The 25,707-nt window shown below is 42.7% G+C and overlaps 1 protein-coding gene across 1 annotated transcript; it reads right to left on the bottom strand.

The window, feature by feature from the left end:
• Positions 1–1,847: 1,847 nt before the first annotated feature.
• On the bottom strand, positions 1,848–25,707 carry LOC136577192 (up-regulator of cell proliferation-like). Its single transcript, XM_066576991.1, has 2 exons — positions 25,413–25,707; positions 1,848–7,800 (listed from the first exon to the last, which is right to left on the bottom strand). Exons 1-2 carry the CDS (start codon positions 25,705–25,707, stop codon positions 3,104–3,106), a joined length of 4,992 nt encoding a protein of 1,663 aa, XP_066433088.1. The 3' UTR covers positions 1,848–3,103.

Genomic DNA, 25,707 nt, shown 5'->3' with positions numbered 1-25,707 from the left:
ATTGAACTCAATGTCCTGACAGAACCCTCACTGGCCATATAAAGGGACTATATGGCAATTTTTTTTAAATTTATGATAGAGAAACATTTTTCATTTTTCTAATCTTTTTATTTTCTAATTGTAGAATTTTTTTATTCTGTTGTCTATACATGCCTAGGGGCGGCCATCATGCCTGAGCTACATGTAACAGCATTTAGAGCGGTGCTTTACAGCAGCTTCATGGGCCATTAACACAAGGAACAGTGGCAGATTTATATGGGAGACTACTCTAGATAGCTCTGTGACATGTGCAGAGGTAGATGGTCACAGCTGATCACCTATTGTGAAGGGTGGATCCTCTGTTATCTACATATAGGTGTAACCTCTCAGTGTAATCCTGCCTGGGATGTCAGTGAGATGACTGCTGAAAAGTTTTCTCTACAGAGCAGTAAATGACAGACTATTAGTAGGCTCTGTGGTCAGTGGGGAAAATGCAGGACTTTATTTTTTCTAAAAATAGGCTGTGACCGAAAAGAAAAAGAAAATCAAAAATTAATTAAAAAATATTTAACTCAAAAATGTAGTTTATATGATAGGAGTAGGGATATAGAAAAAGAGGTGGAGCAGCCGTGTGATTGTGTTCCTTTATCTACTAGGACCTGATGTCTGTAACAAATTTTGTGCTGCGTATGTTCTGAGGAGGTGCAACCAACCAGTAAACGCCCAATAGATGAGCAAATGTATAGGCAATGAGAGGTAAAATAGAGAAAAACTGGCACAAGGATTGAATTATGATGCCAAATATGAGAAAATGTATCAATTTATTGGATAAAGAATTAAAACCAGCCAAAAAATGTGTTTCAAGTCCACGGCCTCTTCCTCAGTCTAGCTGGGGTAATGCACTAGATTTCCAAAGTACACACTGGTTAGAATAGAATATGGAATAGCAGATAAATGGAAAACAGGAGAAAATGGACAGAGTTCTCACTTCATACATATCTACTTGAGCCCTTCGCCTTCCCCATATATTCATCTACCTCACACCCCTATTCATTCATCCACTATTCACTACATAGTCCTAATATACACTGCCATCCGGTTGCTTTAACCGCGTGGCACCTCTGGCATAGGTGCAAACCTGTCCTCAATATTTGTGGCCCCCCTTGGGTCTGCTCTGGCATCCTCCTCACAATCCCATTGAAAATAATCCCCATGGCAATAATTCTGGCTACTCTCCGCCTGTGTTAGTGTCTTCCCTGCACTCCCACCAAGGCTAGCATCCTTGACAACTGAGAACGCAGGTGCACAAAATCCCATGCTGCTACTCCTTCTTAATTGAGTCATCACCACTAAATCAGGTCTTAGAGGGTTATCACTCCTGGCACTAGATCCCCATGACAGGTGGTAAGTTTAGGTTACAGATGACTATTGCCGATCTGCTATCCTGCATTCTACCTTCAGCCATTTATTGTCACCCTTCCAGATCTATCGTGCCTGTAGATATACACTACTGAGGACTCTTCCAGCAGCCATGTTTGTTAGTCCCGTTTCAGTGCGCTCCTAAAGTCCATCCATGCAATTTATCCAGATTGTGCTTTTTCATATGTCTTTATGAATTATATGATCTTTACATGTACGCCTATGATCTATTTATCTTCACACTAAGTTTAAGTCCCCCTCTTTTTGACATATTAATTTTGATTTCCTTTTACTTTTGTTTTTGTCCTGTTTTCCTTTTATCCGCTATTCCATATTCTATTGTAACCTGTGTGTACTTTGGAAATCTAGTGTATTACCCCAGCTAGACTGAGGAAGAGGCCGAGGCTGAGAAACACGTCTTTTGCTTGATTTAAGCCCTTATACAAAAAATTGATGTTTGCTCATTTGGCATTGTAATTCTTGGAGAGTCGCACCTTGTGTCAGTTCTTTTACTTTTCATTATTTATATGATAGGTCATTTTCCGATGACATAGTCCCTTTAACTGGGTGTTTCCATCTCGGTATTACATGACCATCAAGGGATAATCTGGCCTTTTGTTTCCAACCACCTGTCGGAAACAGTCAATTGTTTCAGCCCAGCGCTGTTTGTGTGAAGGGGAGCTTATTGAAGTGAAGGGGAGCCATGGAAACAGTATAGCACAGCGAGCCAACAGTTTCTGTAACTCCTCCCATTACGGAAACAGAATAGCGCACTGTTTATATAACTTCCGTTCGGTGCAATGGGAGCTACACAAACATAGCTGCGTGAAGCGATCGACTGTTTTCATAGTTACCAGCCGAGTGGTCAGAAATTATATTATCGCATTTGCCTTTGAGCTGTGGAAAGCTAAGATGGTGATACCACTTTAATGGGTCCTACGGGATCGATAAATTGCTACTGACTACGATTAAACATTTAAAAGCCAAGACTATAAAAATCATCATTACAAAAGACAAGAATTATTGCAGATACATGCGAATGCTAATCTGCACACTTATTGTATACATGTGATATCTAGGGGATGTGCTGTATTTGGCCGCCTTCAAACAGGTAACCAAAGGCAAGGAAATGTATAACAAGACTCTTCCTCCCTACTACATCCAATTCTTTGGTCAGCTCCTAAATGTCTTTGCACTCCCTACAACTGCTGCCTCAGTAGTACTGAGTATGAGGCGTGAATACTTATGTCAATATAAAATACTAGTTTTTCATTTTTTTTAAATGTACAAAGATTTCTAACATTCTGCTGTCACTTGGTCATTATGGCTTATTGAGCGCAGAATGATGGTGAAATACCTGATTTTTTTATATTTGCACAAGACCACAACATAACAAAATGCAAAAAAAAGTGAAAGGGTCTTTTTGGACCAACTGTATCTAGCCAATCATCGGGCCCAAGGTAATAAAAACCAATTATAAGGTTATTCTATACCCTGTAACATGGCCACTTAAGGCCAATGGAAAACTGTGCATCCTCCTGGGCGACTTCCATAAGGTTATAATAAGATAAGTAAGCAATGATTGGCAACTTCATTGTACAAATCATAGAAAATGCAAAAATTATCATAATGCTGTAGAATGTAAAATCAGCAGTATTAAAGTTAAAATTGTGACTGGCTGTACAAAGGTCATCAATGTCTCAAGTTAGGAGACATTGAACATTTTCTTTAAGCTGGCTAGAGCCTGTTCTTCCGTTATTTTATTCCAGTTTGATGGCAGATCAGCTGGTTTTGCATTAAACGCATCGGCAAACTCTTTATTGAACTGCGCAAAAATGAATTTCCAGTAATCTGAGGACTGAATGCTGGGGTCGGGTTGGATGGCCCAGTCTGGATAGTAAGTGCGATACTCTTTGTACGGGTGGAAATTCCCATCTGTGTCTGAATTTTTGAATTTCATTTCAGACACAACAGCCACGCTACAAATATCAGAAACCAGTTTTTCATTATTATGCCACCTGCATCTTCCAAGTCCTCCTGGTCTATGGATAGATGCAAAGTGTTCCTTGTGGTCACCACCTCCGGCCTCACAGGGGACTTTACAGAATGGACACTGTTGTCCACATCCAATCACTTTCTTCAACAACTCTTTATGAGGCTTTAATGCGAGTCTGGAAAGTATTGACTCCAAACTCATAGTCCTCAACTCTGCTGAAATTTGTTCCTCTGTGTCTGTTAGGAAATACTGGATATCTAAGGAAAACTGTTCTACATCTAATGTGTTACCAAAAACAATGACTTTTAACTCGTTTTGTGGAATCACCAATTCGGTTTGCAAGTTCTGACAAAGAATATTGAAGAATTGTGAGATGGTTGAGCTCATTAGACACGTTTCATCCTGAAGAACATTTTGGACTCTCTTACAAATGGAGCTCAGAAGGTTTTCATGAAATTCATCCAAACTTCCTGGATTGCTATACCTCTCTGAGATGTAATTTGTTATCCACTCCTTTGAAAACTTCTCATAAGAGTGAAAATAATCTACGTATTTTGAGAAAGCCATTTCCAGCAGTAACTTCTCCAGCAATGTATATTGGAAAAAGGTTCTGGTGCTGAATATCTTATTGTCAGAACTGTGTAGGATGTCATCCACTATTGCTTCTCCGAGATGAGTGAACACATACTGGGTGATGGCCGGTTTCAGGCACTGCTCACAGAATTGTTTGGCTCTGCTCTGACTTTCATCTTTTTCTTTGAATATGCTGAGAAATATTGCGCAATACTGCGGTTTCAATTCTTCCAGACGATTCCTTGCGTCGTGTTTCTGAACAAACCTATCATGCATCTCTTGAAACGCTCCAGCTGCTTTTCCAAAAATGAAGAGCTTGATATCCACCTCAAAGTATAATGTGAAGTGCAGTTTCTTAGCATCTCTACTTGTAAGCTTTTCATTGATCATCTGCAGTAGTTCCTTACAGTAAGTGTCATCATAGTCTTCATCACTATTCACCTTCTCTGTGATATACTCATCACACATATCTATTAGTGAGTTATTAAATTCTGTCACTGTCATGTATTGATCACTAGAAAACAATGATTTTATACGATAGATAACAGATTGTTGACAGTGCTTTGTAATCACTTCAAATTTGCACTGCCCATACTCTAAATTTGCTATTTCTACTAGCCTTTGGATTATGGCAGATCCTTTGTTACTCAGGTCATTTCTCACAAGCTGTAACATTGCTTGACCAACATTGTGCCGTTTAATTCTTCCAATCTGGGCTCTTGATATGGTCTCCTCCCACATGTTCTCAAATTCTACCTCTATGTCTTGATCGGTCATTTTATGATTCTTGTGTCTTCCAGCTTCCATGAGTTCTGTAATCTTTTCTTCTATGACCTGTTGATACTTCATCTGGATATGCTGAACCTCAAACTTCCCTTTCTGGAGAGCAACAGCATTGTCACACTTGCTGATGGCCTTTCTTTCAAGCTCCTTTTTTAGGGATTCTATGCTCAATCTGAATTCTTCTCGATATCGTTCTACAAGGTGAATATTCTCTGTCTTATTTTCAAAATAGTTTTCCAGTTGTTCCGACATCTTACTTTCCCCCTCAATCAGCAGCTGATGAAGACTATGCATACACTGGTCATATATTTCTTTATCCAAACATTCTGCCATCTGATTTTTTATGTTATTTTCTGTGTTATTGATCCATTTGCAGATTTTTTTATTGAATTCCCATTCCCACAGTGAGAACTGCATAGACAACTTACCATAAGCGTCAGCTACCAGACTGTTTCTGAAACTAAAGATGAATTTCTCATGTTTTACAGCATTCCACAAGCTTTCCACCCATGTAATAAAGTCCTGGATATTGCTAGGAGCATTTTGGGTTTTCATGAATGTAAATAAATCCTGCTTCAGTTTATGAACATTTTCACTGTAACCGAAGTTTACTGGAGCCATTGGAGGAACCCCCTGCCATAAACCTGGAATGTACCAGTTGTGCCTCTCAAAATCATAGTCCATCACGTCACTAAAACAAGTAATTCCAAATTTTTTTTCCATTCTTGCAGCAACTTTTGTCATTTCGTTCAGCTGTTCTAGAAGTTTCTTCCTGTCTCTCATATTCTTGTCATGGGCGGACACGTCACTCACATTCTGATGAACAAACTGACAGTTGGGTTTCTTCCCAATTTCTTTCATCCTAAGAAATGCATGGACCACCATTTGTAAAATATCTTTCATCTCTGTTGTATTCTCCATGGCCATGTTGATTATGGTAACATTACTCAACCCAACCACTAATGTGGCCAACTCATTATCATGTTCATAACTGTCCTCCAGAGAAGCCAACTCAGGAGCTTTCAACCCTTCAGTGTCAATCACCAGAACAAATTCACAACCTATTTCTTCCTGGAAGTTCTCCTTCACTTTGATAAGAGTCATGAAGGCTCCTCGTGTACATCGTCCACTGGCCACCGGGAACTGTAGACCAAACATGGTGTTGAGTAGGGTGGACTTCCCCGTACTCTGCACTCCTAGCACAGTAACCACTCTCATCCTACACTGTCCTCCAGTCCTCTTATCCAGCTCAGTCAGAACATCAGTTATCCACTGCAAGGGAATGTTGGAGGCATCTCCATCAATCAGCTCCAATGGGAACCCATTGAGAAGAAGGTCAGAAACAATTGCTGGCAATCCAGCAAATTGCATACTGTTTTCAGGGAGTAAATATTTTTTTATAATGGAACGTTCAGCCTCATAAATCTGGCCCAACTCACGGAGAAAATGTTCAATTCCCAAAGAACTGTCTGAGATTTTTTGATCTATACGTTTGAGTTCCTCTACATTAGTAGACGTATTGCTACACCTTTCCTTGTATTCAGTTTGCAATGCAGACACGTTATTTCTAGATATTGACTCCAGTTCCAGTTTCATCCATTTCAGGAAATATTTTCGCTCAGTCTGAGATAAATGTGTGATTGCATTAATAAACAACATTATGCCCTCAGAGAGATCATGTTCATTTTGTATCTTGTGTAGAGCAATGTGTTCGTCTTGGAGTTCAGCCTGGTATTGTTGCACATCCTTCCCCTGTAGGTTTGTCATCCTGCAAAATTCTTTCTCTAGTTTGGACAATTTCTTCCATAGATCCCCCTGTAGGTTTAGTGACTTCTTCTTATATTCTTCCACATTCTTTATGAGCGAAGTAATGTTCACAGCACATGCTCTCGCTTTCTGGCACTCCGGTAAGTCTTCATCAACATTAATATGAAGTCCGTATCGTTGCGCTTTTAGCTTTTCTATAGATGACCTTTTATGATATTCCTTTAAGAACTGCTCAATGCTGCTCTGAATATTTTTAACACATTCTGCATCATTTGTTTTGCTTCTCTTTACTATTATTTGCTTTTTACAAACATTTAAATTTAGCTTTACATTTTTCAAATGTTTTTGTGTCTCTGGGTCAACGGCCTTGTCTTTACCTGGAGTGACAATGAAATAAAACTTGGTGTCATTGGGACTGCAGGAGGATAATAATTGGAGTTGTCTTTCACACATCCTATCTATAAATATAAAGGTGGCTGATGAGATTTGAGTCAAAAATGTGAACTGTTCCCAGTTGGGCTCCAGGTCTCCACGTAGATTGGCTACAGCAATAGGCTCTGAGAAAACATCAGATTTCCCACATGGAAAGTACCAGGACATTTCCACTAGTCCATCAGATATCTTCCTCTCAATATTCCCTCCTTCCATATTGTCATGTATGAAGAAGTCATGATGTTGTTGAACTGGATTCAAAACTTGGTTTAGTAGTTTAGATTTAGATAACTTATTTGGCCCCAGCCTGACAAAAGAGAAGATCGGCATTTCAATATTCACCACGTTGTCTTCCATGAACCCTTTACTGTCAGCTAGTGACTGAGGTCTCCATTTCTTCACAATGTCTCTCATTGCCCAAAGCATAAAGGTACAATCTAGACCATCATTAGCAGGAAGCAAAAGTGGAACAGCAAACTGACACATGGACATTTTTGTTATGATTTCTTGCTGTAAAAACGAGTCTGAACAATGAAGAACAACACAGAGAACATCTAGTGGATGGATGGAACATGAAGGATCTTCTACTTCATTATCAGAGAAAAACAGTTCACTATCATCATCTGGTTCTTCCTTAGTGAACTGCTTTTGGAGTTGGATGTTTCTTGCCGTTCTATTAAGCCCTATAATTTTTGTCAAAAAATTCCAGGGAATGTCTTGAATATCTTTGGGTTGATCAATGTGAAGATTATCTTTTCCAATGCTAAGTACATCTCCCAACGTCAACTTTGAATCCAGATGGTTCTTCATGTTGAGTTGCTCTAAGAGTTCCTGAAAATTCTTAGACCGATCTGTGGAAAGACCAAAACAAACACAGAACTTCAGAATTATTTTGGTAAACTTTTTTTTTTAAATCTGAATTGTGGACTGGATTAGTAATATGGCTAAAGGGCAGGCATTCACCAGCCAAATCTAAACATGGTATCAGGAGTCTCTTACTAATCCCAATTGTCACTATTGTGTGTACCAAGGGTTAAAAGACTTTCACAACAATTAATCAACAATAAATAATAATACAAAAGTGTGTACTTTTTTTTACATTTCTTTGGGCAGCGAAATCTCTTAGACTGTGTCCGTATATGACAACATCTATTGGGTGCACACTCAACCCCTGAAATCTTTTTCGTTTCAAGCTTTGAAAAGTTGATATTAAGTTACTCGCTTGGATAAGCAGTGACATGTTATTTCTAAGTTATAATTACTTTGGCGTGGTTGTCTTACTAGGTTTGCACAACTATCTTCAGAACATGACAAATGGGTACAACACATTGATTTTAGGGATCAATTGTTCACCCGGAACCCCCTGAGCCCAACTATGATGGCCACTAACAGTATCCTACCATAATGTTCTGTAATGTTTGGGGAATGGGAAACCCTAAAAAACGCAGCATGATTTTTTCACAAATTTGTCGCTACAACAATCCTATACTTTTAGACACTTCTCTAGACAAGTTTAACACATGCTCAGCAACCATAGCACCACACACCATGCCACTAGCAATATTTGTTCAGGAAGTTGGTTGCCAGGATATCTGGAGAACAAAAAAACCCAGTGAGTTGTTGGGCAGTATTGCCTTGTCCCATATAGACTATGTCTTTGGAAATCCTCAAACATAGACTATGGCATCTGATGTCAAGGACCTCCCTAGAGCAATATCTGATCATTCTCCTCTCTGGACTGAACTTTAATCATCAAACACCCAAGGCATTAAACATGGCTAAAGAGTTCATCCATTCTGGCTGAAGCTCTTTGATCTACGTGATTGAATCACTGACCAGTTAGATAGAAATCAATAGACCTTGTACAGACCCGGTTTTGCTTTGAGAAACTCTTAAAGCCTATCTGTGGGGCTGTCTAAGATCCTCTATCTCGTATGTTAAGAGGGACACATCCCACTGTGAAAAGGAAATGGCCTCATGTTACTCACAATTGGAGGCAGTCTACATTGCAGACCCCACTGATCACAACAAAGACTAATGGTTAAGCCAAGGCAGGCAATACTTTCTGTTGTTACAGGAAAAAGAACATAGGGCCACCTTTTTTGCCAAACAAAAATAGTAAGAATTTGGTAACGAATCTAGTCTGCTTGCTCATCTTGTCCATCAGAATTCGGTGTCTCCTCCGATGTATCATATCTGATGTGGGCAAGGTCCTTCTTGATAGAGATTCTATTTAGGCGAGATTTCGACAGTACTATAGTGACCTTTATAATACCAGGCTCCAACATTTCCAGAGTAAATTGAAGGATTTTTTGTTCAACACTCCATTTTCAACTCTTACTTCATATCAAAAAACATTTATGGACACCCCGTTCACATTAACAGAACTGTAGGAGATACTTTCTGACATGAATAAAGGAAAATCCCCCCCCCCCCCCCCCCCGCACAGATGGCCTCCTAGTAGACGTGTACGACAAAAATAAAGACACATTACTCCCCAAAGAAGGTACAAAGGATATATAAAAGTACTTTATGCAATATAAGTACTTCTTTTACTCTCCTTGTAGTATATTAAATATATATATTTTATTATACAACTATGGTTGTTTTTTTGGCCGATTTTCCTCTATATACATTTATTGTTGAGTGCAAGAATTTTTCTATTTATTTGCTCATCTTGCATCGACCAAAAACTGCCATTTTTGGATTTGTCCTGCGGCTCTCCTATTATCCTAGGATGCCTGTGTGCACAAGACCCATATCTTTCTGCTGACTTGGACTTCAGTTGTGATGAGTCTTCTTGGAGGACTGTCCACAATGGGTAAGTGGTCTTAATTATTCACTAAATATTCATTAATACTACATATTAACACTTGCACAAGGTGCTATCATGATATTTTCTTTCAAGTCCAGTATAGTCAGAGACACAGGAAGAGACTTCAGAAAGCCAACTCAATTACAAGCAGCTAGCTGCAGAAGTTGCGCAAAACATAGTGTTAGACATTCAGAAGATGATAGAGCAGGCATTGCAGAATTTCCTGGCACAAATATATACGGAGCTAACGTCAATCAACAACAGGGTAGAGGAGTTAGAAAGCACAGTACACCAGCTATGAATGGACAAGCACCACCTAGAAACTCGACTAGAAGACAACATGCAGTGTATGCAACGCATGATGGGCAAAATAGAAGATCTAGAAAACAGGTCCAGACGCAACAACCTGAGAATAGTGGGCCTACCCAAAACAGTGAAACAATCTGCTACAAATCTATGAAAAAGAGTTGCCAGAGGCGCTGCACTTAAGTTATTACTGCAGAGTAAAGAGAGCTCATTAAATTAGACCTGAGCAATCAGAAACCAGGGGGAAAAAAAAACAAAAAAAAAAAAAACACACACACAATGTCCATGCCAGGTCATACTCAAAGTCTCCGACTACAATGACAATGTTTCAATGCTACAAGCTTTCCGGGCCAGAAACAAGCCTCTTAGAAACAGAAATTAAAAACTACTAAAATATTTGAAGGCTTTTCAGCAGAAGTCGCCAAGAGAAGAAGAGCGTCCAGCACTGTAAGTACAGCCGTATACAAAAAGAGAGCCAGATCTCAGCTCCAATACCCTGAACAGCTGAAGATGTTCAACACAGATGGAACCTTTAAGATATTCAACACACCGGAAGCAGCAGAACTCACCTTACGAATCTCTTATCCACCACATTCACAGCAACAGTCCTCCGCAACAGAAGAGAGAGGACAACACGCGCCTCTGTCGCTCATCGATCCCTCCACATGCAGAACTCCCACTGAGAAGAATGACCAAACAGCCCGAAATGAGGTCTCCCGATGATGGACGAGGAGTTGTGGCTATCCCGATATTGGGGTATAAATAAGATCCACTTGAACATTTACACTTAGAATCACAAGTGCTACCCCAACTTACATACCGTACATTACATCAGACTCCAACGACAGAACGCTCTAGACTCGAGACTATTCCAAGTTATGTGCAAATATACGCTCCTATAAAGCCAATCCCTACCAACACCTTCATGACATGGAAATGGAGTTCTAGATCAAAGAAAGGAGGCTGATACTATCTATCATATGTACAGGGAGTAGCATGCACCTCTCTGAACTCAAAACAATCAAAGCCGAAAACGACACCCCAGAATAAAATGTGGGGATATCATCTTAAATATCTAAAGTAGAAAGAGACGTTCCAACACACACAGTAGTGACCCCCCTCACATTTTCATCCTCCTATTCTCGCTAATAAGCAGTTCCTTTTTCGCAGTACTCAGCAGTAGTACAGAGGATTCTTGTGTTGAACGGGCCAACAGGTAATTGCTCGGACTCCTCCATTTCTCCGCACACAGACTGACCTGACAACCTCTCTGCAGTGTCTGCATGGTTCACTCACTGACTGACTGTCTCTCTCTCTTCTGCAAGCACATATACATAGCATCATGACATGACCACAAATGATACACACAAAACAATATATTTTCCAGACAGGACAGAACATACCAGACATTAACCCTTGCCGTCCTGCAAACAGTAATGCACATAAATCTGATGCACTCTACAAACAAGACACTGACAAGACAGTAACACAAGAAAGACATAGAACATTTTTGGGGGGACCCCATTAACTCTGGGCCATTACACATACTGAAATTTGGTATAGATGAGGTACAGAGCAGAAACAGGTTTGCTGTAACTTAGTTACTTTAACTTAAATTTACACTTAACACTTTTTTCCCCCTCTCCTAGTCTTTTCTCCCTCACCTCACAGTACACACGTCTGGGCCTTTCACTTCTCTTGAAAACAGGTCATTAGATTTTTTTTTGGTATAGCTAGCAAAATGCATGTAACATCCTGGAATATAAGGGGGCTTGGGTCACCGCATAAGAGAGTAATGATATTATGCTATCTGAAGAAATATCGACAAAATACAGTATTGCTACAAGAAATGCATCTGCAAGAAAAGGAATATGATGGAATGTTCTGGGGAGGGGGAAGTACTGGGATCCTCGGCCATAAATGGGAAAACCAGAGTATCGACATTGATAAACAAATCATTTACAAGAAAGGTGATCTCAGAAAATCATGACCAGGAGGGCAGGCAGTCACATGTGGTGGTCGAATACGAAGGTAGTAGATACAGCATATACAATATATTGGCTCCAAATGGAGAGCGCAAACAATTCTTCAAACAGCTAGAACAATCAGTACACAGTGACTCGGTTGCACAAAAGATACTGGGGGAAGATTTAAAACACAGTCATGCCACTAGATGAGGACCGTAGAGGCCCAGGTGTAAGACCACACTATAGGGACTGAATACTGTGCCCATTAGCAAAGAATACATATTTATGTGATTCGTGGCAGTATCTGCATCCAAATGGCAGAGAATACACATATCTCTCTCCCATGCACCATGCTTGGTCATGTATTGGTTATATACTGGTAGCCAATAATCTCTCCCAGAAAATATAAAAACAGAAATCATGGACCTAATGATCTCTGATCACGCACCAATTTCCATGAATATACATGACACTTACCAAAAAGGGACCCACTTTATGCGGCATTTCCCTGTGTTATTGGTTCGAAAAGAAAACATTCTGGAGATGCTAAAAGCACGGTGGATGTAATATGATTATTATAAAGGGATGCACTCCTCAAACACATCATTCTATTGGGAAACCACAAAATTGGTAGTTCGAAGTAAACTCTTGAGTTACATGTCCAACCTTAGGAAGAGGATAAACATGAAAATGTATAGGACGAGCGCGAAGCTCAAAAAAAAAAATTAAAAAAAAAAAATCACATCACATTCCTGATATCCCCATCCACACACAAAATGGAAGCCTGGAAGATAGGAAACTCAGACTTTGATCTTTGGGTAGATATAGAAGAAAGGCCATACAAAATGTACTTCCAAGAAGAACTCCTCAGATATGGAAACAAAGCGGGATGACTACTAGCATGGCTGGCCAAAGGATGACACCTGCCAAACCACATTGCAGGATTGAAAGACAACACTGACTGCATACATAGACATTAAAGCAAATCAATAATGTCCTAAAAAAATACTAGGAAACACTTTATCAAGCCCCAACTCAGAGTACTAATAATGGACAGGGTTTCTTGAATTCAATCTTCATGCCTTCCCTCCAAGCATCACAAATAGAGTACATCAATAGGAACTTAACAGAGGAAAAGCTCAAGCTCACCATACAATCGCTACACAACAAAGCCCCAGGCCCAGATGGGTACTCAGGGGAATTCTATAAAGTCTTAAAAGACCAAGTCACATCAGCATTGACGAAATACTGACGGGAGAAATTGCAAAACATGCAAACACAGCACTTATAAAACTGCCTCCCAACCCAATAAAGATCCACAATTACCGGGATCATACAGGCCTATTTCCCTCATAAATCAAGACCTGAAAATACCAGCAGAAATATTAGTGAAATGGTTACATTTGCTGATGCCCATAGCAGTGAGACCCTCGCAAGAAGGATTCATAAAAACTCACTCAGCAGTTGCAAATCTTAGAAAAGTGCTAATATCCTTAGACGCCGAAAAGGCATTTGATAATGTACAATGGAGATGGCTGGGAATGGTCCTGGATAAAATAGCACCTACATTAACAGCATATATAGCAAACGAACAGCAAGAATCTGTACACTGGGATTCTTATCAGATCCATTTCCATTATATAGAGGTAGCAGGGCTGCCCGCTATCTTCCCTACTGTTTGATCTAGCACTGGAACCCCTAATACGCCATCCAGAAGATTCTCCAATATTCAAAGGAATAAAAATCGGAACACAAGAAATTAGGACCACTCACTTTGCTGATCACATTCTCATATTTATGGCAGACCCTAGGACACATTTGAAAAAAGTAATTGCAGACATTACCCGAAAAAGTCCCAAATTCAGTTATCAAATCAACCCAACAAAAAGTGAAATCCTAGAGTTAGGTGCATCTGGCCTTAAGTCTTTCTGGACTTTCCTGGGATGGGGAGAAAGAGTATTGAAATCACATATTTAGAGCTGAAAATAGGTAAATACCCTGCCTCCCTATACACAAACTACCCACCATTAGCTGCAGAAGGGAGGAGATGTTCAAATCTCCCTCTTTCAATGTTGGGAAGAGGTGATCTCATTAAGATGATGAGTTTTTCCAAATTGTTCTACCATATGTCAACGATACCAATGCTAATCAAACACTTAGGCGTTTTTCGTCTTAACTCAGCTTTTACAAAACTTATTTGGGCAGGAAAACTCTTGAGGATAATTTTGCTGAAGCGAATGTTAAGCAGGAGTGAGGGAGGAGTGAATTTCTCAAACATCAGAAGCTACAATATAGCATGCCTGACAAGATGCATAGTAGACTGGATGAGAGGCACATGTATATTCCAATAGGCTCATTAAATTCAACATAGCCTCTCTTTGGAGTCTCATAGCATGCTTGTGCAACGTGCAATATAAATATACATATATACACTGTTAGAAGACGCCAGTTATTGTACACGGGGACCGAGGAATAAACTATATACAAACTTTTCTTGTTACCTGTAATGGCAGGCAATGGTGGGGGTAGTAGTTGTCAGTTCGTGATGCCAACGTTCCATACACCGGCATTCACACACAACACATTGATCACACTGGACAAGTGTATAGTACTTTGGGTCCCCCGGAGTGGGGGAGGTCCAGCAAAACTTTGCTGTATTATATGAAAAAGTCACTAGTAGACTTCCGAAATGCAGAGTTTACAGTGCAGGAAAAAATGGATTATACCTACCTGATAATCAGGTTTCCAGTAGTCTCCACGACAGCACCAATTGAGATTGCCTCCTCCTGATAGGACAGGAACAAACAGAGGTTAAAAGCTCCCCCCCTTCCCCACGTGGATTCTAACGAATTGCCGGGGTAGGAGCTCAACTTAAAATTTTTATTTATTTATTTTTTAATAAATTATATATATATATATATATATATATATATATATATATATATATATATATATATATATATATATATATATATATATATATATATATATATATATAAATAGTTTCTTTTCTATCAATTTAGGGAGGGAAGGTACGGGTGCTGTCGTGGAGACTACTGGAAACCTGATTATCAGGTAGGTATAATCCATTTTTTCCCCCAGTCGTCTCCACGACAGCACCAATTGAGACGTACCAACTAAAGTTTCCCTAGGGTGGGATTGCTGCCGAGAGGACTTTGCGGCCGAAGGCCCTGTCCTCGTCCTGCTGCACTTTTACCCTATAGTGTTTAACAAACATGTGGGGTTTCTTCCAGGCTGCGGCTTTGCATATCTGCTCGACCGAAGCTGAGCTATGTTCGGCCCATGAGGATGCTACTGCCCTTGTAGAATGGGCTTTAAGAGCTAAAGGGATTTCCTTCCCGAGGGCCTTATAGGACTCTGATGGCCAGGTGGATCCACCTGGCTATGGAGCTTTTTGCTGCTTTGCTCCCTTTATTTGGGCCACTGAACTGGATGAACAAGTTGTCGTCCCGCTTCCAGTGGCTTGCCGCCTCTATGTAGCCTAGGACTGCTCTCCTAACGTCCAGGCAGTTGAGGGTTTTTTCTTCCTCGTTTTTAGGTTTACTAAAATTTGAGGGGATTATTATGTCCTGGGACCTATGAAAATGTGATCCTACTTTTGGCATAAACGCCGGGTCCGTTTTAAGTACTAATTCGGTGGCCGAGATTTTTAGGAACGGGTGGCGAATGGACAGGGCCTACAGCTCGCTAGCCCGTCTTGCGGAGGTGATGGCTACTAAGAAAATGGTCTTAATAGTAAGCATTTTTATGGGTAGTGCTTCGATCGGCTCGAATGGTACCGTTGTCATGGCCCCTAGGGCCCAGTTAAGGTTCCAGTCTGGAAAAAGATTTATGGGCCCAGGCCGTAATCTAGTTGCTGCTGCTAGGAACCTGTTGACCCATCTGTTGTCTGAGAACTTTGTGTCACATATGGCGTTAAGGGCTGTGACCTGGAACTTCAGGGTGCTTGGAGAGAGGCCCGTCTCTAGGCCCCTCTGCAAGAACTCTAAGATTAGAGGGATGTCCGGGATAGAATCCCCGCGATCCCTTCCCTGTCTCCATGAGGAGACCCTTCTCCAACTTTCTGGTAGATAAGGTGGGTAGTCTTTTTTCTGCTGGACATTAACGTTTCTACTCCTCTCTCTGAGAATCCCTTCTCTTTTGGTGAGGATTCCTCAAGAGCCATGCTGTTAAGTGGAGCCTGTCTAGGCTCAGATGGCTCAGTGGGCCCTGCGATAGAAAACCTGTCCAGGTAGGGAAGATGACTGGGTCCTGGACGCTCAGTTGCTACAAGACCGAACCAGCTTCTTTTGGCCCAGAAGGGGGTCACCAGGATTAGTGTGCATACCTGGGTTCTGAAATATTGTAAGACTCTGGGGATTAACGGTATAGGGGGGGGAAGGCGTACACCAGCCCTTCTCCCCAGTCTTGGCCCAGGGCGTCTACTGCTGTCGGACGATCTCCTGGCCGGAGGGAGACGAAATTGCTTACTTTGGCATTTTTCCCTGGTTGCGAACAGGTCCAATTGTGGGGTCCCCCACTGATTGATCAGGATTCTGAATGCTTTCAGGGAGAGAGACCATTCTCCTGGGTCTATATGCCTCCTGCTGAGAAAGGCCGCTTTTGGTTTAGCGTCCCCTTCAAATGGGTTGCCGTGATCGAGAGGATCTGGCCCTCTGCCCAGTGGAAATTTTTCTGTGCAATGTTTTGCAGAGCGGGAGATCTTGTGCCCCCTTAGTGTCGTATATGGGCGACCGCGGTGATATTGTCTGACAATATCTTTATATGCTGGTCCCGTAGCGAGTTCCCTAACTGCTGTAGGATCTGCCATACGGCCTGTAGTTCCCTGTGATTTGAGGACTGTTCTTTTGTTCTTTGAGGTCATGGGCCCTGAAAGAACTGGTTCCCCACGTGCGCTCCCCATCCCCAGGCGCTTGCATCCGTTGTGATGCGAGTGGCTGGGTTTTGTAGCCAATGAACCCCTCTCCGCAGGTTCTCTGGGGATGCCCACCAACGCAGGCATGTTTTCGCCGCGCTTGGAATGTACATTCTTGTCCCTAGAGAGGACCGCTTTTTGTCCCACGTGGATAGGACTGAGGCTTGCAGGGCTCTGGTGTGAGCCTGGGCCCATGCCACTCCTGGAATGCCTGAAATCAAGCTTCCCAGGAGAGACCTGGCTTCCCGAATTGTGCATAATTGTCTCCGTAAAAAGGTTTTGACTAGCAGTCGGATTTTTTGTATTCTCTCCTCGGTTAGGCAGGAGCATTGCGATTCTGAGTCGAGCGTTATACCCAGAAACGTTTTCTGTTTGTCGGGATCTAGGCTGGATTTTTCCCAGTTTATGATCCGTCCCAAGGATTGGAGAAGTTCTAGCACTATCCTCAGGTGTTTTCGTTAGGAGTTCTCTGGACTCTGCTATTATTTGGACCGACTTCTTCCTCAGGTAGGCGGCTACCTCCGCCATAATTTTGGTGAAGATTCTGGGTGCCGAGGAGATCCCGAAGGGCAAGCATCTGAATTGATGGTGCTCTATTCCTTTGCCCATATCCACTGCGAGCCTTAGGTATTTCCGGGACCCCTCGTGGATCGGTACGTGGAAATAAGCATCCTTTAAATCGATGGATGCCCTGTAGGCTCCTTTGGGAATCAACTTTATCGTTGAGGAGATGGACTCCATCTTGAATTTTCTGTATCTGATGCAGGTGTTCAGAGGTTTCAGGTTCACTATCATCCGCTGTTTCCCACAGGGTTTCCTTGCTAGGAAGAGCCTGGAATAATGGTCCTGGGTCTCCTCGTTTTGCGGTACGGGGGATATTGCATTTAGTTGTTGCAGGTCCCCAATGGTTTGCCTTAGTAGGTGCAACTGTTTGGAGCCTCCCGTGATAATGAATTTTCTTCTGGGGAGGGACACCAGTTCTATCCGGTATTCTTGCTGTAAGATCTTTGGGATCCATGGGCCTTCGGAAATCGTGGCCCCTTGATCCACAAAGCCCTCCAGCCTTGCCCCTACGGGGATGGCGTCAGGGTCTCTGATTTGGCTCCCCCTGGTGGGGGTAAAAGAGGATATTCCTTCCTCTGCCCCCCTTGGGGTAACTCCAGCGGCCTGTCTTGCCCCTGCCTCGGTAGGTCTCTGGCCCTTGGGGCCCGGAAGAAGGTCTTCCCTCTCTGTGGCTTTTCTTCCGGGGTTTTTGGGGCGCATAGCTTATTTTTGACCACGATTTCAGACATAACACTCTTCTGGCTGAGTTAGACCGGGCTGTAGCTGTCGCCGAGAGTTTGACAGTTTCGGCCGTGGCGTCCGCTAGGAAATTTGTTGCCATACGCAGGATCGGAAGGGAATTTAGGATCTGTTCCCTCGGCGTCTTATTGGTTAGGTGTAGCTGTAGCTGTTCTAGCCGTACCCCCAGAGTTCGCGCCACACAAGTGGCTGCGATCCCTGGCCTAAGTATGTTTGCCGCTGCCTCCCATGATTTCTTTAGAAGGCCCTCAGCTTTGCGATCCATGGGATCTTTTAACTGTGCGGCGTCCTCCACTCTTTTTGGATTATTTTGGTGATATTCTTGTGGACAGGGAAGGTATGCTTGCGCCTCTCCCCTAGTCCCCCAAATATCTCATCTTGTAGGGTACGTGGTTCTCTGGGCTCTTCCATTTTTAGTGTAGCCCTGACTGACTTAATCAATTCCATTAAGTCGTCCTGATGGAATAAGTATTTTTTGTAGTCCTCCTAATCTGAGGACTCCTCGCCGCCTGTTCCTCTTGCTCCGACTGATAGAACTCTCGGAGTCGGAAGGCTCGTCAGGAACATACGCCCTTTTCTGGCGTTTCGCTGGCGGCGCCAGCTGTGACGTTAGGGCTGATCTACCTCTTCTTTCACCAGCTTCCTAACGTCCTCCTGATTCCTCTTTAACTAGCCTAGCTACGCATGCCTTGCATAGAGGCCTCTGGTACGTAGCTGGCAGTTTATCCCGCAATCCGCGCATTTTCTGAGTTTTGTTCTGGGGGTGATGTCTTTTTATATCCCCCTGACAAATAAAGCATTTTTTGTGGGTAAATATGCAATTTTCCATACACAATACACTGGATATTTGCATTGTATTTTTGCGGGTACATATGCAATTTTCCGTACACAATACACTGGATATTGCATTGTATTTTTGCGGGTACATATGCAATTTTCCATACACAATACACTGGATATTTGCATTGTATTTTTTGCGGGTACATATGCAATTTTCCATACACAATACACTGGATATTTGCATTGTATTTTTTGCGGGTAAATATGCAATTTTCCATACACAATACACTGGATAATTGCATTGTATTTTTTGCCGCACTGGCTACTTACGGCCGCTGAGGCTGAGGTTTCAGCTGTCTCTGGGGCTGGAGCACTCATCTTTATACCAGTGCTGCAGACACCCTGCGACCTGTAGTGCTGGTTTGTTCTGGCTTCTCTCAGGTTCCTATTTTTTTTTTTTTTTTTTTTTCGCGCTCCTGCGCTAAGCCCCGCCCCCTCCACTCCTGATGCAGATGCGATGACGTCATCGCGCTGGACACGTGACGCGGCGCCCCGCCCCCCGCCATCGGAGGGCTTCCTGGAGCGCCGCAACTTCTGCAGGGAGGACGAGGGGGACTGAGGCTCCCGCTTTGTACCCCCCCATGGGCCGCCGCGGGAGGAACCTGGCCCGGGGGTTACCACCCCATGTGGCGTCCCGGGAGTCGTCTGGCTGGGAAGGGAGGACAGGGTGAGCCACTGCCTTCCGATCCGCCTGTAAGTAATCCTGGCTGGCTTCTCCACCAGCTCCTCTCAGAGATCCTGCCTCCTGGCAGGACAGGAAGACACTGAGGAAAGTGGGGAAGGGGGGGGAGCTTTTAACCTCTCAGTTTGTTCCTGTCCTATCAGGAGGAGGCAATCTCAATTGGTGCTGTCGTGGAGACGACTGGGGGAAAACTTAGTACATATTCAGCAATACTTGACATGAAAGTCAGTGGCCACAGAATGGCAGTAATGATCACCCCACTCTCATAGACTTCAGCACGCGTGGGTATCAGTTAAAGGCGTACCAATATATGGGGATCCAGACTTCAGTCAGCCGCAGAGGAATCATAAACAATCTTAATATTATCTTCAGAGGTTCGGTAGACTTCTGCACTGTTAATAGCTGTATAACGCATAGTCACTTGAAGCGGTAGTTACTCACTATGGCGCTCTCTTGGGGTGGGACTTTTGGGGAAAACATTTAGGCTCACTGCTATGCGCTTCACATATGGTCCGGCGGTCTCTCCTTTTCCTCCATCTTCAGCTGCACAAGGGCCGACGGTGCCCTCATGCGTCTGTGGTAGCAAACCCTCAGATGTTAGATGGGTGCTCCTCAGCAGCCGAAGATGGACTATGAACTCCTCTCTAATCACTGCTACTTATAGATTCATGCACACTACATCACGTGACATAGCAAGATAGATACATCAAACATGCAGCCAAGCTCACAGGCAATGATTGTAAGGTAGTTAACCCTTCAGAAGCTGCAGCTGTGCAACACACATACTGAAAATACACAAGACAGTTTTGCACAGTGCATCCACATAAGACAAATATGTATGACAATTATGGAGGGGTCCAGAATGATGTCCTGGGACACTTCACTTGCACACCTGTTTCTCATGTAATCCACTAGATAATAAATGATCTTTACTACTAAGAGACATGATAGTGACATGGAAGGAAGCAAGGAAACTTTTCAGACTTCCCTACTTGTTGTCCAAGTATATGCCGATAATAGGCCACCCAGAATTCCCAGGAGGTCATGATGACAGAGTCTTTAAGGAGTGGCAGGAAAAAAGTTTAGTGGTAGCCCAGCACCTCATGCACAAGAGAGAAAGCAGATGACTTAACTCATCTGAACTCAAGACCAAGCATAACATTTCAGAGACACAATTCCTACAGATTGCGCAGGCACTTCAGTTTTGCAAGGCTAGGCTACAGGCCCATTTACACGCAACGGTTATCACTCAAAATTTGTTCAAATGACCAAAAATGAGCGATAATGGTTACATGTAAAAACTGCCATCGTGCACTTTGTCTGAACAATGATTTTAAGGTGAACTTAACATCCAGTGTTCAGCCGTAGAGAGATAAAGTATCTCAACAGACCGCATGCTGTGTTCTCCACAAAAGTTGGGAGATTACATTGTAAACTGCCAGCAGTCCCGATGAGAACAATGCATTTGTGTACACAGCTGGGCGTGGGATTAATCACATGCTGGCCTCTGCAAACAGCTCCTGGAGGCCCTTTTACATACAAATGAAAATGATAACGTGTTAATCGACATTAGTGTCCATTAACACTTTATGCAAAAAGATCGCTAAAACTTTCAATCTTTTAATCATTTGAAAGATTATCTGTGCATTCTAAATGGGCCTTAAGAGATCTCAGTAGAGAGGCTGGCAAACAGACTTTAGGCCCATTCAAACGCAAAGATAACCATTCAAACAATTAAAGGCAGCATGTTCTATTTTACTACGGATATGCACAACATAAAGCCCATAGGGCTCTGTGGTCGCAGATATACCCGCAGCCCATATGCAACTACATTGTAAACTACATTAAAAAACAAAAAAAGGTGTACTGTGCATGACCGCCTGTGAGAAAACGCTGGGATCTGCTGCAGGCCTCCGCAAGAGGATTCTACATATGGCTGTGTGAGCCCAGCCTTATTCAGATCGCTACTGTACGTAATTTACAAGAAGTTCCAGGAACGCTCGCCTTCCTGCTGTTTCGGGAGAAGCTTATTGAGCGCCTTCTGTGTGAGACCGCCGCACCTCAGCAAGCTTACAAAGCCTCACAGAGTGACACTTTTTACACTCCATCCCTGCTGCTGAAGTCAAGAAATAACCCCCAAAAAAGTGTTGGGTTTGCAGCAAGCATGGAAGGAGGAGGGATACCCGGTTTAATTGTCCCATGTACCCATTCCAACCAGCCTCCGTAATTACCCCTGTTTTTAGACATACCACACAGTTTTGATTATTACTTCTATCTAAGATTTAGGGAATGCCAAAAAGGGGGGCATTCTTTCTAAGGAATCAAATTTTTTTCTGCACAAGTGAGCAATGGGGCCTGGAATTTATTCAGTTATGCCCTGAAATCCAATGGGTGTTCCCTCCATTATAGGCCTAGCCATGTGTCCTGTAAGTAGATTAGGGCCAAAATGAGTATGTTCCTGAGCACAAGACAAACAGAGGTATCCATTTTGGGGTGCAAGTCTTCATTCATATGTGTGCTGTACAAAAAAAACAGTTTTTAAAATTACACAATTGCCAAAAAAAAATTGTAAATCTTTCCTTCTACTTTGCTTAGATTTATTCAAAAACTGCGGTGTCAAAATATGCAGTACACCCCTAAATTAATTTGTTAAGGAATCTGATTTTCAAAATGGAGTCAATAGTGGGGGTTCTCTATCATTTTGGACACTCAAGGGCTCTACAAGTGGGCAATAGGGTCTGAAAGACTTTTAAACAAAATGTCTGTTCTGAAAGCCACCGGCTGCTCTTTGGTTTGGGCCCCATTGTGCACACAGACACAAGATTAGGGCCACAATGGGTATGTTTCTGAACACAGGGCAAACAAAGAATCCATTTCGAGGTGTAAATCCTCATTTTCATGTGCAGTATAGAAAAAAACCTGTCTTAAAAATGAAATTTGCAAAAATTAAATTTTATTTTTTCTCCTCAAAATTGTATTAACTTCTGAAATGAAACTGTTGGGTAAAATTACTCCTGAGCCCCTCAGTGAATACATTATATATTTTTTAATGGGGTCATTTGTTGGGTTTTCTATCATTCTGACACCCATGAACCTTTACAATCTAGCGTAACACACGCGCGCGCGCTATGACCCCCGTGGGGCTGAAGAACACATCTGCCACATGTGGCAGATGTGTCCTTTATCCCCACTAGTTAAAAGAATTCTCTGCTGCTGGATCTGCCACATCTGTGACTGATGCAGCAGAGGAATTCTTCAATTCTCTACCACAGCTGTCACACATGTCAGCTGCGGTAGAGGATTCTGCTGCTGGCAATTGATTTCAGGGAAGGGCTTTAAATATAAGCCCTTCCCTGAAAATCAAGTAAAAGTGGTTTTAAAAAAAAAAAAAAAAAAAAAAAAAAACACATGCTCACCTTGCTTCAGCTGCCGGGGCACAGCAGCGTCTTCTCCTGCTGTCCCCTGCACTGTGGTGCTGATCTATCAGCAGGCGGGGATTTAAAATCCCCGCCTGCTGAAAGAGCTGAATGTGATTGGCTGAGGTGCTCAGCCAATCACAGGCAGCTCTTACTCGTCATTCATTCGGGGAGAGCTGACTGATTGGCTGAGGTGCTCAGCTAATCACATTCAGCTCTTTCAGCATCCCCGCCTGCTGATAGATCAGCACCACAGTGCAGGGGACAGCACTGATTTTCAGGGAAGGGCTTATATTTAAAGCCCTTCCCTGAAATCAATTGCCAGCAGCAGAATCCTCTACCGCAGCTGACATGTGTGACAGCTGTGGTAGAGAATTGAAGAATTCCTCTGCTGCGTCACAGATGTGGCAGATCCAGCAGCAGAGAATTCTTTTAACTAGTGGGGATGAAGGACACATCTGCCACATGAGGCAGATGTGTTCTTCATCCCCACGGGGGTCACGGCAGCGGTGGACAGGTGTGTATATCTCTTTTTTACACTAAAAATCTTTATTTTTCAGGGAAGGGATTATATGTAAAGCCCTTCCCTGAAAAAGAATGCAGGAGTGCTGGCAGACCATTGTTTTCAATGGAGCCGCCGGCAGCAGCCGCAGCTCCATTGAAGAGAATGCCTGCTTTTTTTTTTTTTTTTTTTTTTTTTAACACTAAAATTTTTCTTTCAGGGAAGGGCTTATATGTAAAGCCTTTCCCTGAAAAAGAATGCAGGGGTGCCAGCAGACCATTGTTTTCAATGGAGCCGCCAGCAGCAGACTCAGCTCCATTGAAAACAATGCGTGCCTTCCAAATGGTATACGCATGTCCTATCTTTGCAGGCACACACCTGTAAAGCACTGACATGTGCTTGCACCATAGGGAATGCAATGTTACAAATACAAGTGTGTTTTTGTGCGTGCGTACGCACGCACAAACACACACTCGTGTGAAACCACCCTAAATGAAGTAAATAATGTAGCAAAAAAACAATGTCAGAATCCCTTGGATATGCAAAACCTTTATGGAGTTATTCTACGTTAAAGTGACACGTCAGAATATCAAAATTTGGCCTTGTCATTAAGGTGCAAACAGGCTTGGTCACTAAGGTGTAGTGTCTGAAGAGTGGGCCCCAGCCTAGGAGACAGCAGGAATTAGATGTAGGACTTGTCACTGTGGCTCTACCATCTCCTACCTGGAGGGTAACCAGGGACACGTCCAAGGACCGAAGGCAGGCTATTGAATAGGGAAACCCACCGGTGAAATACCTTAGTCCTTTGTGTAACACGTGACGCTACCATTCCATCCTCTGCGTTGAATCCAGTTGTTAGCAATAAAGAATCCACACACAGCGATATAACTTTGAGAGCCAAACCGGGAACGGTCGGTGAAACTCATTTACTTGAAGTAACTTTGGTACAATTCAACAATACACGCTAGCAGGTAAACAGTGTAGAACTCAGGGTTGAGTGACAGGGAGGATTCACAGGTAGACAGGAGAAAACACAGTCCCGGTTATCTGTGGGTCCTGATCCCAGCAACACACTTTCTTCTCTCTCTAAGTCTCTATGAGTTATCACTCACTTTTAGAAGTAGGTACGCTGCATGGTGACTCCTCATTCTCTCTTTCTCTCTCTGTGTTTAAGGGTAACACTGGCATCTCCTGGGTAAAGCAAGCCCAGGGTAGGCTTTGGATTCCTTTTAGCCTCTTCCATTCTGGGCCACAGAGAGCAGATGGTGTCTGTGTGGCTCAAGTGCAGAACAGCACTCTCTAGCTCTTCTCTCTTGCAAGGCCAAAACAGAACTCACTTGCACACACCTTGCAATCACATACAGATACATTTTCCAGACAGTCATCTCACATACCAGACATTAACCCATTCATTGCTGCAACGGTGCAATACACATATTCATACACATAAAAGACACTGACAATACAGTCAAACAACTGCATGCACACTTTTATGGAGGGGTCCCATTATTCTGGGCCACTACAAAGGGATTAAGATTTGTATGTAATCTGACAGTAAATAAATCTCTAGGAAATCAGACATGTAGAGGTGCAGTAGAGGCCTCAGGGACGTATATGGAAACCTTACCACTCTGTACAAAACTAAGCTGTAACATGGACTGGTACACAAGCCAAAATGGAACAGAGAAGGTGCTCACCTTCCGGAAATAACAGAGACAACCCAGACAAAGTGGGAAACCTGGGAATCATGTTCTCGAGGTGGTTGAGGAATTTCTCACATGCCGGTTCTCCATTTTCAAGTATATGGTTCATCAACTCAATGGCTTTCTTTGTCTGAGAATCTGTCAGACAGAATTCTATATATTTGTCCAGAGGTATGAGGTCCAGCGAGTCCAGCTCATCAAAGAAACCATCCACGTCTTCCTCAAAGATCTCTGATAGCTTCCATTTCAGATGTTTGACAGTCCATGAAGCTCCTCTGGTCGTATTCAT

This window comes from Eleutherodactylus coqui, chromosome 8 (assembly GCF_035609145.1).
Source record: "Eleutherodactylus coqui strain aEleCoq1 chromosome 8, aEleCoq1.hap1, whole genome shotgun sequence".
NCBI lineage: Eukaryota > Metazoa > Chordata > Amphibia > Anura > Eleutherodactylidae > Eleutherodactylus > Eleutherodactylus coqui.
This window is presented reverse-complemented; position numbering and strand designations above follow the sequence as displayed.